We start from the raw sequence: 19,617 nt of genomic DNA, 5'->3' as shown, positions 1-19,617 counted from the left end.
GAGATTTGCATTCTAGTCCTAGTCAGAGCCTGGCGCCTGTGGGATTTCTCCTCTGTGAGCCTCATTTTATCCAGCTGTGAAATGGGTTCATCGGGGGATTCTGCACATGGACCCTCAGGGGCTGCTGGGACAAGGAGGATATGAGGGGTGGTTGAGTGGTGAGCGTTCCAGGCCTCTACCTCCCCTTGCATCCCCCACAGGAGCTCCCCATTCACCAGCTTTCATTGCATCAGGTTTCATTTGTGTGGAGGGAAAGTCATCTTTGCTTTAAAAAAGATCTGAAAGCAGCTAATTAGATGCTGCCTCAGGTCCCTTCCTGCCCTGGAATTTCAGGACTCCCACGGTGGCGTCAAACCAAAGCTCCCGGGCTGGGAGAGGTGCACCCCGAAGGCCCGGAGACTCACCTGGGACATGCTGACCACCTCAAACCAGCGCAGGATCCCCGGAAGCTTGTACGCGGTCACGAAGGAGGTTCTCTCGATCCACATGGACTGTGCCGGGGCAGAGGGTGGCGAGGGAAGGAAAGCACCACTTAGGAAACCTGGGTACCAGGCACGCTTTCCCGGATCCCTCCAGACCCCCCGGCTCCCATCCACCCGAGATCAGAATAAGTATTGCAAGACCCCGAAACACACTCTCACCTTACCCCTAGGAATCCTTTCCCAGCGTGAAGTTTAAGTTTTCCCTGGATTTAGGCCCAGTTTTAACTAGGGGGTCTGAAGGGTTTGCACTTTAAGGTAATATTGAGTGCATCCACCTGCATTTCCTGAGGAAGGGCCACCGTGTGCATTTAATTCTCAAAGGGGCAGTAACCCCCCCAGATATGAAGAGTCACAGCCCGAGGCAAAGAGCTGGAGGAGACCCGAGACCAGCTCCTCATGCTGGCCTTGGCCCTTGGGCACAGAAGGCAGGCCCCAGCTGGGGGAACACACAGGGGACAGCCGGGACTCACACCTCTGTGGTTTATAATTGGTGTTTCCTGGAGGGTTTGGCTTCAATGCCCCTGCCTAGCCTGAGGACCCTCCCTTCCGGAAATGCCCCAGTGTCCTTGGTTGAAAGATGCATCTCACACAAGGCCCGTGTCGTATCTTGAAAGTGAAAAGACTAACAAACCCAATGGGAGGACCAGGAATGGGGTCGCTGCGTCGGTGGATGCTGGCTTTACTTCCTTGGCTTTGGATCAGATCCCCTCCCATTCGGAGGCTGGCAGATGCATGCCCTGCTTGGCAAGGGGGCCCGGGGGATGGTCAGGGCTGTTGCGGGGGAGGGGAGATACTCACGGCAAACTCGTTCTCGGGGTCCACCGTGCCCCTGCGCACCGGCCGGGAGTAGTGGAACCTTTGCACGTAGTTGGATTTATAAAAGCTGCAAGACAGGAAGAGGCTGAGGCTCCCAGCTGCACGCCGGCCGCTGACGCAGAGCCTGCCCTGAGCCTGCCCAGTGCGGCCCCTGACAGCAAGCTCGGGCCTGGCAGAGTCCTCGCTGCAACGCTTAAAACCAGGCTTTTCTGGCAAGGTGATTAGAAGGTGGACTGGTGTTCCGCCTTCATGAGGACAGGGCAGCCCTTGGGGTACCCCAGGAGTTGGAATTCTTGCATGAATGCACGCAGAGTCGCCTGGGTCGCCATTTCCTGTGACTGCTATGCAACACACCTAGCCAATGTCCCAGGGGGATCTTCCAAGGATTTCTTTAGGGATCCCAGCCAACCCCCCAAGTCACTTTTCCTGACTCTCTAGTGAGGTTCTGCCATCGGGGCCAGCAGGGCACAGTGCTAGCTGTACGGCTGTGGTCCCCGGCCCACGGGTGCCTGACGGCGGGGGCAGGAGGCTGAGGTCCTGCTCAGCTGTGTGAAGGCCATGGGCCCTTCTTCCTACAAGCACCTGCTTCCCACGGTCCAGAGGGGAGGCCTTTCACTAAAGCACTTGGGGTGCTATTTTGGGCCCCTGGGTCTGGGGGGTGAGCTGGACAGCTGGAAGGGGTGCAGCCTTGTGCCCACAGGTTCAGCAGAGCCCGTGCCTCATGGCTCATCACTGACCTTGCCCTCTAGTATTGAACAGGCTGACACCTGCCTTCACACTACTCCCTGGGATGTCCCTTTCCCATAATCTGAACATGCCCACTGTCAACATACAACCTCAGCACAGGCTGAAAGATGTCCCCTTGGGAGAAAGTGCCCAGCTTGAGCACGCCCTCCCTGGACCTCTCCGTCACACACACACACACACTCACACACACACATACACACACACACACACACACACACACTCACACATACACACACACACACTCACACTCACACACACTCACTCACACACACACACTCACACATACTCTCACACACACACACACACACACACACACTCACACTCACACACACACATACACACACATATACACACACTCACTCACACACTCACTCACACTCACACTCACACACACACTCACACACACACTCACACTCACACACACACACACACACACACTCACACATACTCTCACACACACTCACACACAGACACACACACATACACACACACATATATACACACTCACACTCACACACACACTCACACACACACATCACACAACTCACACACACAAACACACACACACACACACACACTCACACACACACACACACACACACACACTCACACTGTGGGATCCACCTGAGCGACAGGTTCCACGTCCAGTTCAGTGAATCTCATCACTGCTTACTGAGGCTCTGCCTCGAGGCGAACCACATTCTCATTCTTGTCCTTCATCTCTGGCTTCAGCCTTTTCAGCGGCAGGGCCCAGATGGCTAATTGAGGGGAGGGGTGTGGGATTTTCCTCCCAAGAGGAAGGGGAACAGGCTGGCTAAGACCGGGAGGGACCCAGAAGGGCCCTGGGGAGAAATCGCTGCCCCCAGCTCAGTTTGGGATTTCTTCCCCATTCCCGCCTTCCAGGGAGCTGCGGGTCTTACTTTATAATCTGGTCAGGCACCGGCTTATTCTTGAACCTGGGGTGTTCATCCAAGACGGGCTGGACGGTAAAACACTGGATGTCTGGGGTCCCTGAGTTAAGGCTCACAACACATCCCTGGCCAGAGGGACAGTTCCAAGCAGAGTGGGTCCCTCTGAGGCCTTCCTTCCAGACCAGCCTTCTGGGGTCCAGTTTTCATTGAAGGACCAACCTCAGGTTGCTGGCAGCCAACTAGGTCCTGTTGACCAGTTAGCAGGCAGAGCTGCTGTCACTTGCAACCCTGTCCCTGTCCCTGCTGATGGTAGGTTAGTAGTGCTTAATCACCATTTTCATTGCTGTATCAACATTAGCAACAACACCATCTAATGCATTTATGGCTCTTAATCAATTGCAGAGCACATCTCCTCATGGTCGCCTTTCCTCCCTCCAATTCCACAGAGCAGTGGTATTAATGTAATTGTCCCATTTCCTAGCTGAGGACATCAAGGTCAAAGAAGCTAGACAACTTGCGGACACTCACACACTTGTGAGAACAAAGCAGGGGTTTGTATTTACGCCTTTAATCCTAAACTCAGGCTCTTTGACTCTCGACTGCTACCCAGTGTGGCCCTTGGACCAGCAACATGGGTATCACCTGAGAGCATGTTAGAAATGGTGATTCTCAGGCCCCGCCTCAGACCTGCTCAATCTGACGCTGATTTTTAATAAGATCCTGATATGCACGCACACATTTGAGAAGCACAGCTTCAGAGCATGCAAATACATGCCGCTTTACACTCCAACTCTGAGAGTTTGAGAGTAGCTGCCTGCAATAGGATTGGAAGGCCATGATCGGGCTTGGTGGGAAAGAGTTCCACGGTTGATTAGTGATGCCTGCCATGGGCACAGATACAAGGAGAGGATAGATCTCTGTCACCCTGATTCTAGACCTTTATTCACTTTAAGCGAATGATACTGCAAACTGGGTGAACAAAGTCAGCCATCACTGGGCCCATCCCTGCACCCTGCTCCATGGCGTCTCCACCTATCTCTCCTCTTAGACCAGGCGTCCTCAAACTACGGCCCGCGGGCCATATGCGGGTGTTTTTGCCGTTTTGTTTTTTTACCTCAAAATAAGATATGTGCAGTGTGCACAGGAATTTGTTCATAGTTTTTTTTTAAACTATAGTCCAGCCCTCCAATGGTCTGAGGGACAGTGAACTGGCCCCCTGTTTAAAAAGTTTGAGGACCCCTGTCTTAGACGATTCGTATTCTCTCATTGCTCTGCTCTGCCAGACGACTGCCATGACTTCGAAATCCCTCCTCCTGGGCCTGGCATTTCTGCCAATCAAGGGATCACAAACTCCTCGTGTTGGCATTCTAGTATGCCAACGTTAAATATGAAGTATTCGAATACACCACTAGGCTCCCGACCTATATCCCACCATTACCTCTGTGGGTCCAACAGATTCCACTTGTAGAGAGCACCTGGGAAGACACATGAGCATTTTTTAAATTATTGTCAGCTGAATCCAGTGGCGTTGGCAAAGCTACATCCTGGAAACAAGCTTTGCCAGAGGCAGGAGTGTCATCAGCTTGACCTTTAGCCCAGGTGCCCCAGGATGGGTTTTGTTATTTAAATCCAGCCAAGCACCAGGAATGAATAGGACTCAGGCCCACCCAAGAATGCGCATAATCTCCTTTGTCTAGACGTTTAGTAAAACTTCCTGGTTTTCACTGTATAAAATAAACACGCTGTATTGGCTCTGGGTCCCTGTCTCTCCATCAGAGGACAGTGGTCCCACCAGGCCCCAGCTTTTCCTTCTATCTCTGTGTCTGTCTCTTTCTTTCATTTTCTCAATCCCCAGCCACCCCTACTCAGGAACTGGACTGCTCTCTAGCCACGCTGGACGTGGAAAAGAGAGAAATATTTACATCCACTACTGTTCCCTCTTCTTGGAAGGCTTCCCCACACCTCCAGCACCTCCATGAGCCTTTGGCTTGTCCTCAGCCAGGTCTCCTTTTCCTTCCTTCTCCACAGCTTGGGGGCCCCTCAAGCGCTTTGTCTGTACCAAGCTCTTATCTTTCAGCGACCTGTCTTCGTCCCCCCTTCCCCCCTTCCAGGCCGTGAACTTTCTGATAGCGGAGGCAATGATTCTTTCACACGTAGGAAATGGCCAAGACATCATTCCAAGTTTAACTCAACTGGCCCCCTCCCCATGAACTCACTCCATACCAATGTTGGGCTTGTCGGGTATTTTCAAGCATCTCAGCTGTCAACATCTTGGCTTCAAGCATTTTTGCCATAAAAGATAAAATAGCCGCTTGACAGTTTGGTCCCATTTCTCCATTGACAAATCAATTTAAATACATTAAATACTTAATGTGTTTATGCTGGCTGTCATGACAGCTTGGTTTTATTTCATTTCTCCATTGACAGGTCTCGTGGTAATCCCATCTTCACATTATATAAATCTTAGTCCTCATAACGCTCTACAGAGTGACATGTAGATGGGGTGGTCTGAATAGTGGATGATAACAAGTACATATATTTACTTGATAGAAAATATGGGCTGGATTGCATACTACTCTAGAAAATGATCACACAGCAGTTTGTGAAGCCTTAGGTGATACTGTATGTATTGCATACAATAGCATTTCCCATGGAGCTTTGGAACCTCTAGCAATGGACATGTGACCATATGCAAATACAAATCGATGTTTTAAAAAATGTATAGCAACAACGTCTTTTTAATTTTGTTATTCACTTTTTCCTGTTTTATTATGTCCTTTTACGGCAAAATTGCCTTACTGTGAATTAATTCTGCATTAAAAATATTTGTGATGCAAATGCTTGCAGCCAAGATGTTTAGTGGGAAAATGCCTAGAACCTCGATAATCCATCCATGTATTATCCATGGATGCCCGCCCCCCCCCCCCCCCACTATTGCCTCAGAGTTGAGTGGTTGTGACAGAGACCACATGGCCCAGAAAGATGGAAATATTTCCTATCTGGTCCTTTATAGAGAAGTTTGCCAACTACTGTTTTAAAGAAGGTTCTAGGTCATGTCTACTGACCTTAGCATCTGGCCTTGGTCCAAGAGGGTCATCCAACCCTGACCCATTGGAGCCAGTGACACAGCAGGATGTGTGGCTAGACTCTAACCAGGTGCTGAGGCTGTGTATAGAAGTGTGGCCCTGAGGTCTGGGCAGAGAGGATGGTAGGGGCAGGAGACACTCAGCTAAGCGACCTTTGCTTTTAAATGTCTTTCCCCACTTGATACCTAAGTGGAAAGACAGGAGACCTGTCACCTTATATCTGTCACCTTTCCAAACTGCCCATCAGCTTTTCAAGAGAACCCAGGTTTTGGTAAAAAGCAGACCCAAGTTCAAATCCTAGTTCCATCACTTCCAGGCATCTTGTGCAGATGCTTACAGTTTTTGAGCCTCTGTTTTCTTATTTGTAAAATCCAGAGAGTAATACTTCCCATCTCAGGGGATTATTAGGAGTATAGAAGGGAACAATGCATGCAAATGCCTAGTACATGAAAAATTAGTTAATAAAGAACATTCTGTTCATCAGTCTTAAACAAGATGCTGGCATTATAGAAAGAATACAGACTTTGAGACACATAGAACTTGGAGTTCAAATCTCAACTCCTTCACCAACTAGCTTTGTAACCTTACCTCCCTGCCTCTCACATTCCTTCTCTATGAAATAAGGAAAATTAATACTAACCTTATAAGATGTTACGGGCATTAAAGGAATGATGGCACTAAAGCACTCAGTCCCTGCATAGCAAGAAGAGGACATTTAACAAATGACAGACCTGGATCTGGACACTGGATCAGGCCTCCGTATGATTACATGGCCGGGAGCTCATGCCCCCTCCACCTGCCTGAGTTAATGGCCATGGGGCTGCTCAACTCCACGTGTCCATCCCGGGTCTCATCTGTACCCCAACTCGCATCTGTAACCAGCCAGCCCCACCACCATTACATTTCCTGCTGCAAACGACCGCGGTAGAGCAGGCACGAAGGGCAGGCAAGCATAATGAAAAGGTTACAGGTGAATATGCATCACCCGAGGGAAATATATTAGGATTACAGTTCGGCAGACTGAGCAGACCGGCCATGTAACCTGTCAACCCCGCTTTAAAGGCTATAACTTAATTTGTGTTCAAGGGTGCAAAGCGGGGAGCCAGGCTGGTTTGACGCACCTCCGCTAGGCTGTCTGCCTTTTCCTCGGGAGTCTGCCTCCTGCCCAGGGTCGCGTGAACACCCTACTCTGCCCTACCTCACAGCGTCATCTCATGCCATCTCTGTCCTCTGTGCGCCAGTGAGCTGGCTCCCTCTCCCCTCCCTTTCTGAGTCCATCTCCCTCTTCCTTTCCTCTTGTTTTCTTTGTCTTCTTATTAATCAGCATGTATTTCCCGAGAGTCAGCTTCGTACGGGGCACGGGATGATGTGGGAGTTACTGTGATGTTCAAGTCCTTGCCCTGACAGAGCTTAGCGTCTAACTTACACGCACCTTTAAAAAGCACAAAGATAACAACAGACTGAGATAAATTCTCTAAGGAAGACACACGGAGGCTGAGATCAGAGCCCTGAAGAGTTCAGAGAAGGCCACTTTAGGTGACCAGGGTCGGCCTCTTCCAGGTGGTGCCGCCAAGTTAGGATCTGATGGGGGAAGGGCATGCCAAGCAGAGGGAACAGAGCACGCGCAGGCCCAGAGGTGGGAACAAGCTTCACGTGTTTAAGGAACAGAAAAGAGGAAAGAAAGAGTCAGGGCCTTGGTGATGGAGAGGCAGGCAGGAGGCAGAGTACAGACAGCCTGGAGGCCTTACTTGGGAGTTTTGATTTTCCTAGAAGAATGTTGTGGCCCCATTTCAGTTCTTGGAACCTCCTCTGCTTCTTCCCACTCAGGCCTTTGCACGTGATGGGCCGTCCATCTGTCTAGGACATTCTTCCCAGCTCCCGCTAACGTTTGGCTGGTGACTCACCCTACACATCACCTTCCCCAAGGAGGCCTTCCCTGCCCTCCCCATCGCAGGACCTGCATAGCTTCCTCTTGGCAGGGATTGCATTTTTATCAACACACATTTAATGGTGTTGTTGTTCAATGTCTCTCTTAGTTACTGAACTATATGCTCCCTGTGGTAGAACCACGTTATGAGTATAGACTCCAACTTGGTGCAGAGTGGGATCTCGATAGTATTCCTTACAAGAATGAATGAGTGAGTGAGTAATTAACCAATGAATTCAACATCTAGAGTCTCCCCAGGTGGGTTCATTGTATCCCACCACACTGGACACTGAAATTGGCACCCCGTCAATGATGCTGGTGCAGCTCTGAGCTCTAAGATGGGGCTCTGTGGGCTACAGTCCCAGCAGGGCTACCCAGGTCGGGCCCCTGGGCTGGGGCCGCTCCAAGGATACACTGGCCTGGGGCGTTCTTCACATCGTCCCCGGGGGCAGAGGTTGTGTTCATCTTCTCCGCGTTGGGGAACTGGCTCATGAGTTGCATCTGGAAGTCTTCCCTCCGCTCGTACTCCTTCCCGCGGTAGATGAACACTTTGTTCTGTAGAGAAATGACAGCCATCAGGGATCGCAGGGCCCAGGATTGGAGGGTGTGGTCCAAGCAAAGCTGGGAGGCTGTGACATGAGCACGGGGCCATGGTGGCCTCCTATAGATCTTTCTCTACTTCCCCACTGAGGAAAGGAGAAGCTCAGCTCACTGACCTTCTAGCCAGGCACAGCTCTTCTTAAGAAAGGTTGGGTCTAGAGGGAGAGAAGATGGCGGACACTGAAAGCTTCTCCTTCAAACTGTCCTATGTAGAGCTTTCAGAATAATTCCTCACTCGACGTTCACCGTGTCACTCCTACTCTCCTCTTTATATGACCACAAGTTTTACGTCTGGCCTTTAATGGGCCCCGTGGGCCGGGCCTGTGGGTGGGGAGGGACCAGCATTTGGGTCTCCCATCATTTGGCTCCTGGTCCTATTTCCATGGAGACACACTCTTTACCCTTCCTTGACCACATTAGCCTCTTCTAGACCAGTAAGTTTCAAACAGAGGGTGTTTTTGCCTCCATGGGAACTGGTAATGTCTGGAAACATTGCTGGTCATCACTTGGGGTCGGGGGGAGGAGTACTGGAATCTAGTGGGCAGAGGCCTGGGATGCTGCTAAACATCCTTTCATGCACAAGATCAATGACCTAGTTTAAAATGTCAACAGAGCCGAGTTGAGAATCCCTGTACTAGACCAGATCTGGGCAGCCTCTGATGGCCCTAAGTTCTTCTGTCTAAACCCATGTCTGTCACCTCCATAGATCGGTGGCTTCTGAACCTGGGAGACCATCCAAGGAGCACGGGATACTTTAGAAGTTCGGATTTTCAGGCCTCACTCCAGACCTGCTGAGACGGAACCTATGTGGTAGGGCCCAGGATGTGCATTTCTGTCAAGTTCCCCAGAGGGTTCTGATGCACGATCAGGTTTGGGAAGGCACCTCTCTTCCATCAAGGAAACTCTCAGCATGTCCCCTCCTGCAGGCAGCTCATGCCCACTGTGACTTCCAAATCGACTGGTAACGGTGAGTGATTTTGTCTCCTTGACAGAACTGTCAATCAAGTGGAGTCAGACACCAGGTTTACTGTTCTTATTGAATCTCCCTGAGCTCAGACTTGAATCCTAGACTCCCAGATCGGAAGGAAGGCTGTAGTTGACCCAATTCAACTCTCTACATAATGAATGAATGAATAATCCACAGAAGCAGTGGTTCAAAAACTGTGCTCCAGGGGTCCCTGAGGGTCCCCAAGACCCTTTCCGGGCCACACAGGATCTAAGCTCTTTTCATAATAACAGTAAGCTGTCATTTGCCCACATCACTCTCAGTCTCTTGTGAGTATGCAGCCATTTTCCAGAGGCTGCGTGATGTGTGGAATCACAGCCGACTGAATGCAGAGCAGGTGTAAGCATCTCGCTGTCATCTCGCAATCAGACATTTAGGAGGTTTGCAGGAATAGGAAACAATTCACTGTTCGTACTAGTTTTTAAATTAGAAAATAGTTATTTTTTCATAAAGATGAAGTTTATATTGACAAATGATGGCTTTATTTTAAATAAGTTGATGAATATTTTTAATTTTCTTTGCTTTAATTTCGAATGTGGCATGTATAGTCTGTAAGTACAGAAGTTCTTTGGGGACCTCAATAATTTTTAAGAGAGAAAAGGGGTCCTGAGTCTAAAAGGCCTGAGAGCCGGTGCTCTCTGGGGCTGCTGGGTAGCAGAGATGCTTGCTGCAGGGATGGGGAACTCACTGCCTCCGGAGGCGGCTCTGTGGATGGGGAATGAGCAGGAGTCGGGCAGTGCTGGGAGGGAGGAGAGCGTGGTGTCTGAGTGCACCCAGTCCTCCTGGCAGAGGGACAGCTGAGGTGCGAAAACTGGGCCTGGCCTGGGGCAAGTCACCGCAAACTCACCCGCAGGAAGGTGGGGAAGCCCTGGCCATAGTACCCGACGGCAAAGTAGTCTGGCTTGGGTCTGAGGATTTTCATGATGTTTTCGTAGAACTTCGCCTGCTGGACCTGAAAGAGGAAAACGCACAGCTCATAACAACCCAGATGTGCATCGGAGGCACACTCAGCTCAGGGAGCCGCAGTGCAGACACGCTCCTTACACCAGCACCCGCGTGCTCAGGGTGCACACTTGCACATTGGTGGAAGTGTCTGCAATTGTAACAGTACAGCGGGCTCTGTATCTGCAATTTTAACATCCAACGAGTCAACAACAGATTTCAAATATTAGAAAACAAGTCCCCCAACGCGTCCCCCCCTAAATAATACCTCGAATTTGACACATGCCCAATATTACACTGTATCCATGCAAATGAACTGGTGTGCAGGCAGACCCTGCTGTAGCCTAGATGCAAATAGAGGCTCTACGCCATTTTACATAGGGGACTTGAGCATCTGCAGATTTTGTCAGTTGGAACCAGTGTCCCCTGCATGCCAAGGGACACCTGCAGTAGCTCTATCTAGCGCATACCATGTCCCAGGTAAATCGCTCTGCCCGTACGAGCTCATTTACTTGCATCACCCTCATAACAACCCCACGAGTACTGCATCTCCATTTTGCAGATAAAGAAATGTTATCTCATAGTGCAGCCCGTGGGTAAGGAAGCGAAGCCGGCCAGCTGTCACCGGCCTGTGTTCGTGGGGTGTGTGGATGGATGTGTGTCTGCATATCGACGTCTTCCTGTGCATGCACAGGGCATATATCATCACCTCCAAGAGGCGTGTGTTTTCCATATTTTAGCATCTCTGGTACAGGTTGCATCTTACTTTACACCTGATGGCTTCTTATGATTGATATGGGCCAGAAAGAAATCATTAGCCAGACATGGCACATAGAAAAGGACAAACTGTGACATCTTAAATCTGATACAAATGGAAGATGTGTGTGCATGGACCCAGGCATGAGCTGTGATGTGGGCTTGGTACCCAGCTGTGTGTACATGTCAGCATGTGTGTGAATATGTACTGTGTGTGTGTGTGCATGCATAAATGTGTCCTGAGCATGTGTGTGCGGGCCTTTGGGCCTCCCTATCTGCAAACGTCTATGTGGATACACTCAATGGGCAGATATAAGTGTTTTCTCTTCAAGCACATCTCTTAGAACACTACACGCCATAACCAGCTCCCCACCAAAATAAATCCTATAAATGCTCTCCCAACACTTGGACTCTCATTAGAGCTGGACTGGCCTCTAAAAGGGGCTACGATGGGGCCCTGGGGTCTGGCTCTCAGGTCACCAGGAAGTAGGTGGGGGGTGGGAGGGGTGGGGGTTAGGGGAGCAACCTAAAAGTTCTCCACATCTTACCTGCAGAGGCGGCCTCCCCGCCAAGCTCGGCCTCTGCAGCACAAGCAGCATAGCTGCTCCCCCACTTCTACTCCCTCCACCTAATTACAAGCACCCAGGAGCTAATGGGGAACGGCCAGATGGGGAGCACTTTAATGTGATTTATCTGTTAATCAGAAAGCACAAATTTGCGTTTTTATTTAATTGGCTCCGTGATTTGTGGGAATTTGACTGCAAACGGAGCACAGCGCTGATTGGATGAGCAGCAGCAGCAGCGCCCAGTGCCAAGCAGGTACTTAACACCCATCCCAGTGGCTGTCTGATGAGTTTTCCCAGAATTCCTCCCTTTGGAAATATTCCCAATGGGAGGGAGCTGCTCAGCACAGCCCAGCTCAGGTCAGGCCCGCCCTCCATTCTTTCTCTGTGTCCCACCTGTCCGGCCTCCCGCCCCCTCGCCCGCCTCTGTGGTGAGCCAGGTCTCGAGCACCAGCCTCCAGAATAATCAGCTCTGAGGTGGCACCTTACCAGGTTCTGGCTGAGCAGCTCGTAGTCAAAGATCTCCATCTCGTACTGCTCCGCTAGCTCCTTGCACAGGCTGATGGCCTCCTCCCACATCTGCAGGAAGGGCAAGAGGCAGAGGTTAGGGGTGCCTCCAGGTGGGCAGGGCCTTTGCAGAGGAAGGGACCTGGAAGCTGTGTTTCCTGGGACTCAGTGGCAAGCCTGGCCCAGCCCCAGCCCCAGCCCCATGCACAGGGAGCCCCAGCCCACGCATAGGAAGCTGGGTGCTTCCCAGGAGCCCTTCTTCTGCCTCTCAGCCCAGTTTCTTCACAAATAATGGAGCAGCTGCAGACTAGGCTGAACACAGTCCTCACAGGCTCTAAGGACCTCACAACCCCTCTGAGAGGTGACTGGCGGCTTCTGTACTCCCCAGGTGAGAAGCAGAAGTTCATGGGCAGAGGAGTGGCCCAGCTCAGGTGCCCAACCCAAAGCAGGGCCAGAATGCCCACCTGGGGGTGCCCCGGGGCCTTGCTTCACTCCTGCCTCAGAAGTAAATGAACTCCCTCATCTGCCCTGTGCAGGTGGGGCAGGGAGGGGTAGTCCTGTTTTCCAAAGAGAAATGGTTCACAGAGAAGCAAGCAGGTGCCCGGGCGCAGAGTTCCTGGAGCTAGAGATGGGACAGACCCACTTCTCCTGGTGCTCATGCCGGGGTCCTTCCACTCTGCCAGCCTGACACCCGACCCTCTGGCCATCTCCCCTTCCTCCCTCTTTCCTCCTTCTTTCCTCCCTCCCTTCCTCTGCCTCTTTTTTTGGTGTGTGTATGTGGTAAGGACATGAGATCTACCCTGTTAACAGAATTTTTAAAAAACCTAGTTATCTGTTTGTAATTGGTTGTTGTTCTTGTTAATATATATATATATATATATATATATATCCTATATAATAAAAAGGTAATATGCAAATTGACCATCACTCAACACACAATATGGCCGCCACAAGATGGCCGGCAGGGGAGGTCAGTTGGGAGGGACCAGGCCTGCAAGGGAGGTCGGTTGGGGGCAATCAGGCCTGCAGGGGAGGGCAGTTAGGGGTGACCAGGCCCTGCAGGGGAGGGCAGTTGGAGGGGCAGGCCTGCAGGGGAGGGCAGTTAGGGGTGACCAGGCCAGTAGGGAAGTGCAGTTAGGGGCAATCGGGCTGGCAGGGGAGGGCAGTTAGGGGCAACCAAGCTGGCAAGGGAGGGCAGTTAGGGGTGACCGGGCCAGCAGGGAAGGGCAGATGGGGGTGACCAGGCCTGCAGGGGAGGACAGTTAGGGGTGACCAGGCTGGCAGGGGAGGGCAGTTAGGGGCAACCAGGCCCTCAGGGGAGGGCAGTTGGAGGGGCAGGCCTGCAGGGGAGGGCAGTTAGGGGTGACCAGGCCAGTAGGGAAGGGCAGTTAGGGGCAATCGGGCTGGCAGGGGAGGGCAGTTAGGGGCAACCAAGCTGGCAAGGGAGGGCAGTTAGGGGTGACCGGGCCAGCAGGGAAGGGCAGATGGGGGTGACCAGACCTGCAGGGGAGGACAGTTAGGGGTGACCAGGCTGGCAGGGGAGGGCAGTTAGGGGTGACCAGGTTGGCAAGGGAGGGCAGTTAGGGGTGACCGGGCCAGCAGGGGAGGGCAGTTGGGGGCAACCAGGCCTGCAGGGGAGAGCAGGTAGGGGCAATCGGGCCAGCAGGGGAGCAGTTAGAAATCAATCAGGCTGGCAGGGGAGTGGTTGGGGGGTGATCAGGCTGGCAGGTAGAAACGGTTAAGGGCAATCAGGCAGGCAGGCAGGTGAGCGGTTCGGGCCAGCAGTCCTGGATTGTGAGAGGGATGTCTGACTCAGTTGGACATCCCTTGAGGGGTCCCAGATTGGAGAGGATGCAGGCTGGGCTGAGGGACACGCCCCCCATGCACAAATTTCGTGCACTGGGCTTCTAGTATATATATATATATATATATATATATATATATATATATATATATATATATAATTATTATTATTGATTTCAGAGAGAAATGAAGAGGGAGAGAGAGATAGAGACATCATTGATGAGAGAGAATCATTGATCTGCTGCCTCCTGCACACCCCACACTGGGGATCAAGCCCGCAACCTGGGCATGTGCCCTGACTGGCAATTGAACTGTGACCTTCTGGTTCATAGGTCGACACTCAACCACTGAACCACACCAGCCAGGCGACCCTCTAAACAGAATTTTAATTTCACAAGGGGACCCAGTATTGCTAAGAAAGGCCAACGCTGCACAGAGCGCTCTAGAGCCAGTCACCTGTGTAACTGAAATGGCGCAGTCACTTCTCAGTGGGGTTACTTGGGGCAGGTGTGTGTGTGTGTGTGTGTGTGCGCGCGCACGTGTACAGGGGCAGCACAGAGGCAGTGGTGGGAGTGGTACTAGAGTAATAAAAGGAGTGATTGAGACGTTTAAAAAGATAGGTCTTTTCCATATTTAAAACCAATTTTGAAAACAATCCCTGGACATAGGGGGCCCTTTCCCTCTGCTTTGTCTGAGGCTGGAGCTGACAGATCACCCCTCCATCTGCGACCACAGGGGTGGGAACCCCAGCAGAGAGGCCGGGGAATGCATAATGGGCAGAGGTCTGGCAATCTCAAGAGACACCCATTACATTTCACATTTGGTTTAAAATAGAAAAATGCACCTAAATGGAGAAGCTGGGGGAGGCAGGGGAGGAGAGAGGGGAGGTTGCCAAAATGTAGTGTGTGCTTTGTAGCAAAAGTGCTCTCTCTGCATCCAAGCATAAAAATAAATAGAAGCGAGTGCGGAGTGTAGGAGCCGTGGCTTAAACCCATGGACAGCATAGGGAGCAGCGTAGAAACGTTTTATGTGCCAGAAGAAACCAAGTCTGAGGGCCAGGCCGGCTGGTGCTTCCTCTTCAGCCAGAACAAGGGGTGGTGGTAACACCCTGAGCTGGCCAGGGGACTGTTTGGCTCAAGTGGAGATCTTTGCCAACTTCATACCATAATATGCCAGAAATGCTCTTCTTGTGTTTAAGGGACCAGGAAGGAGGCCAGGCAGGAGTTAGAGACCTGGGATTTCCCCCCACGTCTGCCCCTGTGTCACTGGGACCTCTGACAGTCACGGATCCCTGAGCCTAATACATTCCAGGGCCTGCTGGCTTCCAGGCGTGGCATGGTATACAGTGGTGGAGCAGATATAAATGTGGAGCATACGCGAGCAAAGCACACACAAAATTAGATGTAATTTGGGTTCTGAGGGATGTACAGGAGTCTACCAGGTGGTGACAGATGGGCTTACGGGGTAGAAAGCCATGGTGTGTGCCTAGAGCAATGAGTTCCCATGAGGGGAGGTGCGGGGGGTGGGAGGGGGAGGGGGGACAAAGTTGAAAGGATGCTAAGGAATATGGGCTTCATTCTAGAAATTTCCACAGCAGTGGCTTTCAGAGTGAGCTGTACCCATCTGCTGCCTCCTCTCTGCTCCCAAAGTACTTTGTCACCACCCTGTTCCACCCCTCCCCCACAATTGCACAACACCAAAGGGTAATGTACAAAAAACATTAGGATTGGCATGTCCATCTTGCCAACTGGACGGTAAAGTCTTTGAGATTGGGGATTCTGCCTTTTTCTCTCTGCTCGGCACAGGCTGTGTCGAACTGGATACCAAGCTCAGCATGAACTTTTGGGGCTCTTCCCCCCATACCCCACTGTGACAACTTAGTCAGCTGGTAAACCAACAGTACGCTGACTGGATGTCCTGCAGGGCAGGAGGTTCCAGAGATGGCAGAGTCTCTGCCCTCAAGAGGCTTATAATTGTAAATTATAAAAACAGTGTTGTTCAACCACTCAACTCCTGGGAATTTATAAGCCCTGCCCAGACATTACCTCATTTTGTCTTTCCAGGGAAGGTGGGGAGATCAGACTAAGACAGATGCGAGGAACTGCAGTGATGGGACAGACCAAATCCAGTGCTAAACTGTGACCTGGGGAACACCAGAGACCTTGCGATTCAGAGAGAGACAGTGGATAAATTGGGGGACTTGAGAAAGGCTTGACGGAGGAAATGGCCTTCAACTGGGGCTTTGAAGGTGGAGTCAGTGATGATGGTGGAGTCGGTAATGATAGTCACAGCTCAGCAAGACGTCACTATGTACCAGGTCCTGTGCTAGATGTTCCACATGCAGCTCCTCACCTAATTTTCCCAATATCACTAGGAACTGGGTACGATTCGTATCTCACTATTATGGGTAGGGAATTGGCATCTCCTAGAGGCCAAGGGAACTGTGGGTAGAGGACCAAGTTGTGAAGCCCAGGCCACCTGAGTGTCCAGGTGTGCAGTACTGGTGCCATGAACAAAGGCAGTAGGACTAGAGATGGAGAGAAGTGGTCAGACTTAGGACTGGAATGGAGATATGCAGATGGATTGGTATGGAGTACAGGAGAGAGCCACCCTTCCCGGTAGCAGGGTCCCCACCGAGAGGAAAGGTGGGGACAAATTACCTTTCCTTTGTCAAAGTAGCCTATGATGATCTCATACAGCGTCTCCTTCAGCTGGCGGTGGGTCTGGGGGTACTGCTGGCCTGTCTGCATGACCTGTGAGGCGCACTGCTCATCTGACCACTGTGGAGAGAGGACATGCGGGGTCACCTGGGGCTGAGGGGCCACCGAGGGCGGGTGTCTCCCCCACGGATGAGGAGCTGCCTCCCTGCCACCCTGGGTGTCAGCGGCCAGTCGGAGAGGTACTGGTTGGCAGGCTCCACTTGGGAAGCACCTCCTGATTTTTGCTGAGTCACGCTTGACTCTCTACTGGCTCGTATATGTGGTGAGTAGGGACTTTCTCTGAACCCCTAGAAGACATGGTCCCAGCTCTTCAAAAGCCAGAGGAAATCCCTCAGACTTTGTCCAGCTCTAGCAGCACTTTCAATCCCAGGAAAATGGCTCAAGCGGAGGTCTGGGTGTGCTAATGATTTACAGTTGATGTCTGGATGTTATAGGAAACAGTTGGATGTTATATAAAACCGTAAGACATATCTCGAGGGGTTACTGTTGCTGCTAAATGTGAAGGTCACAGAGACCTTAAGTGCCCAGGAGAAGCAGTGCCGAAAAGTAACCTGCCAGATCAAGAGTTTTTGGACTCAGAGCAACACAAAATTTATTTGGCTAATTCTTTTCTTTCTTTTTTTAACTCTCCCACTTGCTGTGAGGCCTGAGAGGATCCCTGCATGAATCCACTGCATGGGAAGGACAGTACCTTGAGAAGCCAAGTGTGGAGAAGGAGCGTGTAGGCAGCCTCCGTGTAGTTGTCACAGTCCAGGTGAAGATCGCGAAGTTTATATAGGTACCTGTTTGGGGAAACGTGCTGAGTTACCAGGTGATAAGGAGGCAGGTGGTAGGACCAGGTAGAAGCCAGACAGAGCCCCTGAGTACCTCTGGGGAGTTCTCCCTCCCTAACAGCCAGCGCCCCTGCGTGGTCTCAATGACAGCACTTGGCATCTGTGGGGCACTTGGTGTATGGCAGGTCCTCTGCTAAGTCTTTTAAATGCCTCAGATCATTTAATCCTCATGACGACCCTGTAAAATGGGTCTGTTGAGGATACCCATTTTCAGACGAGAAAACTATGGCCTGGAAAAGTCAGGCATGCTTCCAGCCAGTACCATTCAACTTCACGCTGAAGACTCCAGCCAATGCAATATGACAAGGGAAATCAGGGAAGGAGAACTGAGTAACTCGTCAGAAGTCACGTGCTAATAAACAGAAGAGCTGAAACGTGATTCCAGGCTAACTGCCCTTAGAGCCCATGCTCTGGTCATTGTCCTATTCCAGAGCATGACCAAGCCACGGCACTGCAAAGGGGCAGATCCTACCTGCTCCTCAGTGTTCTCTGGGGATAAAGGAAGTACATTTAAGGAAGGAAGTGGACCAGGGGCTGGAGATTGGCTATTCACTTCCAGACCTGGAGCTGTCAGCAGGGAGGATCTACCATTCAACAATAACCACATCCCCACCTCCCGTCCATTTACAATGTGATGCTCCAATTCTGATCCCTGGGATGACTGTATGGAGGAGTGGTGTTGAGGACAGGACAGGAACAAGGGGAGGGAGCTCTGGTCAATTCTTAATTTGATACACAATCGGTATTAAGGGGCAGGGAATTAATTCTCGGTGCCTTCCTTTGCTCATCGGTAAGAGGGCAACGCTCACAGAACCCACCTATGGGCATATAGAGAGCCAAGCGGACATGTCGGAAGGCTCAGAAAGTGACGGCGAGCATTGCAGCTGATAGATGCAAGTTTGCACTGGAAGTGATTGGCCCGGAGCCAGCAATGAGCTACCATGGTTCTTATCTATGTTCGTTGTCAATTCCGTTCTTCCACAAAGAAGAACCTGCCACTGTTGGAAACAGATTCAGAGCCAGAGCACCACCGCTCTGGCGACTTGCATGTCCTCAGGAGCAGGCAACGCGTAGTGCGTGAATGAAGGGGCGATGCTGTGATGCAAGCCCTGGTCCCTTCCTCTGAGAGGGAAGGCGGTGTCCGCCAAGATTCTGCCCTGACTGTCTAACCACAGGGAACAAAGGGCCTCTGAAGCAGCTGCACTCAAAGCGGAGCTCAGTGCTCAGGCTTAGGCTCCTGTTGGAAGAAACCTATCTGCACAGAATGGCACCAAAGGAGAAGCTGGCCACATGAAACACGGCCGGCGGGCCAGATGCAGGCTGCCTGACCCCAGGGTAGGGACGGGCAAAGATTTTGAGGAGAAAAAGTCAGCTAGTGATTTTTGATAACTAATGAGCCAGGGCATCCTAGTGACCTTTCTCTCATTTCTTGATTCATCCAGCCGAGTTGTACTGAGCACACGGCTGTACCAGGCACTAGAGACAGTGGGGACAAAAGCAGACACCGTTCTCAGGACTTGGGCATTTATAGTCTAGGGCAGTGGTCGGCAAACTCATTAGTCAACAGAGCCAAATATCAACAGGACAACGATTGAAATTTCTTTTGAGAGCCAAATTTTTTAAACTTAAACTTCTTCTAATGCCACTTCTTCAACATAGACTCGCCCAGGCCGTGGTATTTTGTGGAAGAGCCACACTCAAGGGGCCAAAGAGCCGCATGTGGCTCGTGAGCCGAGGTTTGCCGACCACGGGTCTAGGGGAAGGGGGAAGGTGTCAATCAAATCATCAAATAAATAATTGCCAAAAGATAGCTGTGATGAATGTCATGAAGGAGGATCTGTGGTGCTATGTATGACAGCAGGATTCATCCAGGTGGGCTTCCAGCAAGGTTTCCATAGTGTGTCAGTTGGACTGGCAT

At 51.3% G+C, this 19,617-nt stretch overlaps 1 protein-coding gene across 1 annotated transcript in view; it reads right to left on the bottom strand.

Annotated features, from left to right (window-relative positions):
• DOCK2 (dedicator of cytokinesis 2) overlaps positions 1-19,617 on the bottom strand; it is a 373,603-nt gene that overhangs the window by 16,924 nt on the left and 337,062 nt on the right. The window contains exons 37-44 of the mRNA XM_008147631.3: positions 17,558-17,648; positions 16,807-16,926; positions 12,326-12,415; positions 10,423-10,527; positions 8,383-8,524; positions 2,966-3,047; positions 1,281-1,365; positions 405-491 (exon numbers count right to left, since the gene is read on the bottom strand). Of these exons, the coding sequence (XP_008145853.1) occupies positions 405-491; positions 1,281-1,365; positions 2,966-3,047; positions 8,383-8,524; positions 10,423-10,527; positions 12,326-12,415; positions 16,807-16,926; positions 17,558-17,648 (802 nt within the window). The remainder of the gene's footprint in view (positions 1-404; positions 492-1,280; positions 1,366-2,965; positions 3,048-8,382; positions 8,525-10,422; positions 10,528-12,325; positions 12,416-16,806; positions 16,927-17,557; positions 17,649-19,617) is intronic.

The sequence above is a fragment of the Eptesicus fuscus genome, chromosome 6, assembly GCF_027574615.1.
Source record: "Eptesicus fuscus isolate TK198812 chromosome 6, DD_ASM_mEF_20220401, whole genome shotgun sequence".
In the NCBI taxonomy this organism is placed as follows: domain Eukaryota; kingdom Metazoa; phylum Chordata; class Mammalia; order Chiroptera; family Vespertilionidae; genus Eptesicus; species Eptesicus fuscus.
This window is presented reverse-complemented; position numbering and strand designations above follow the sequence as displayed.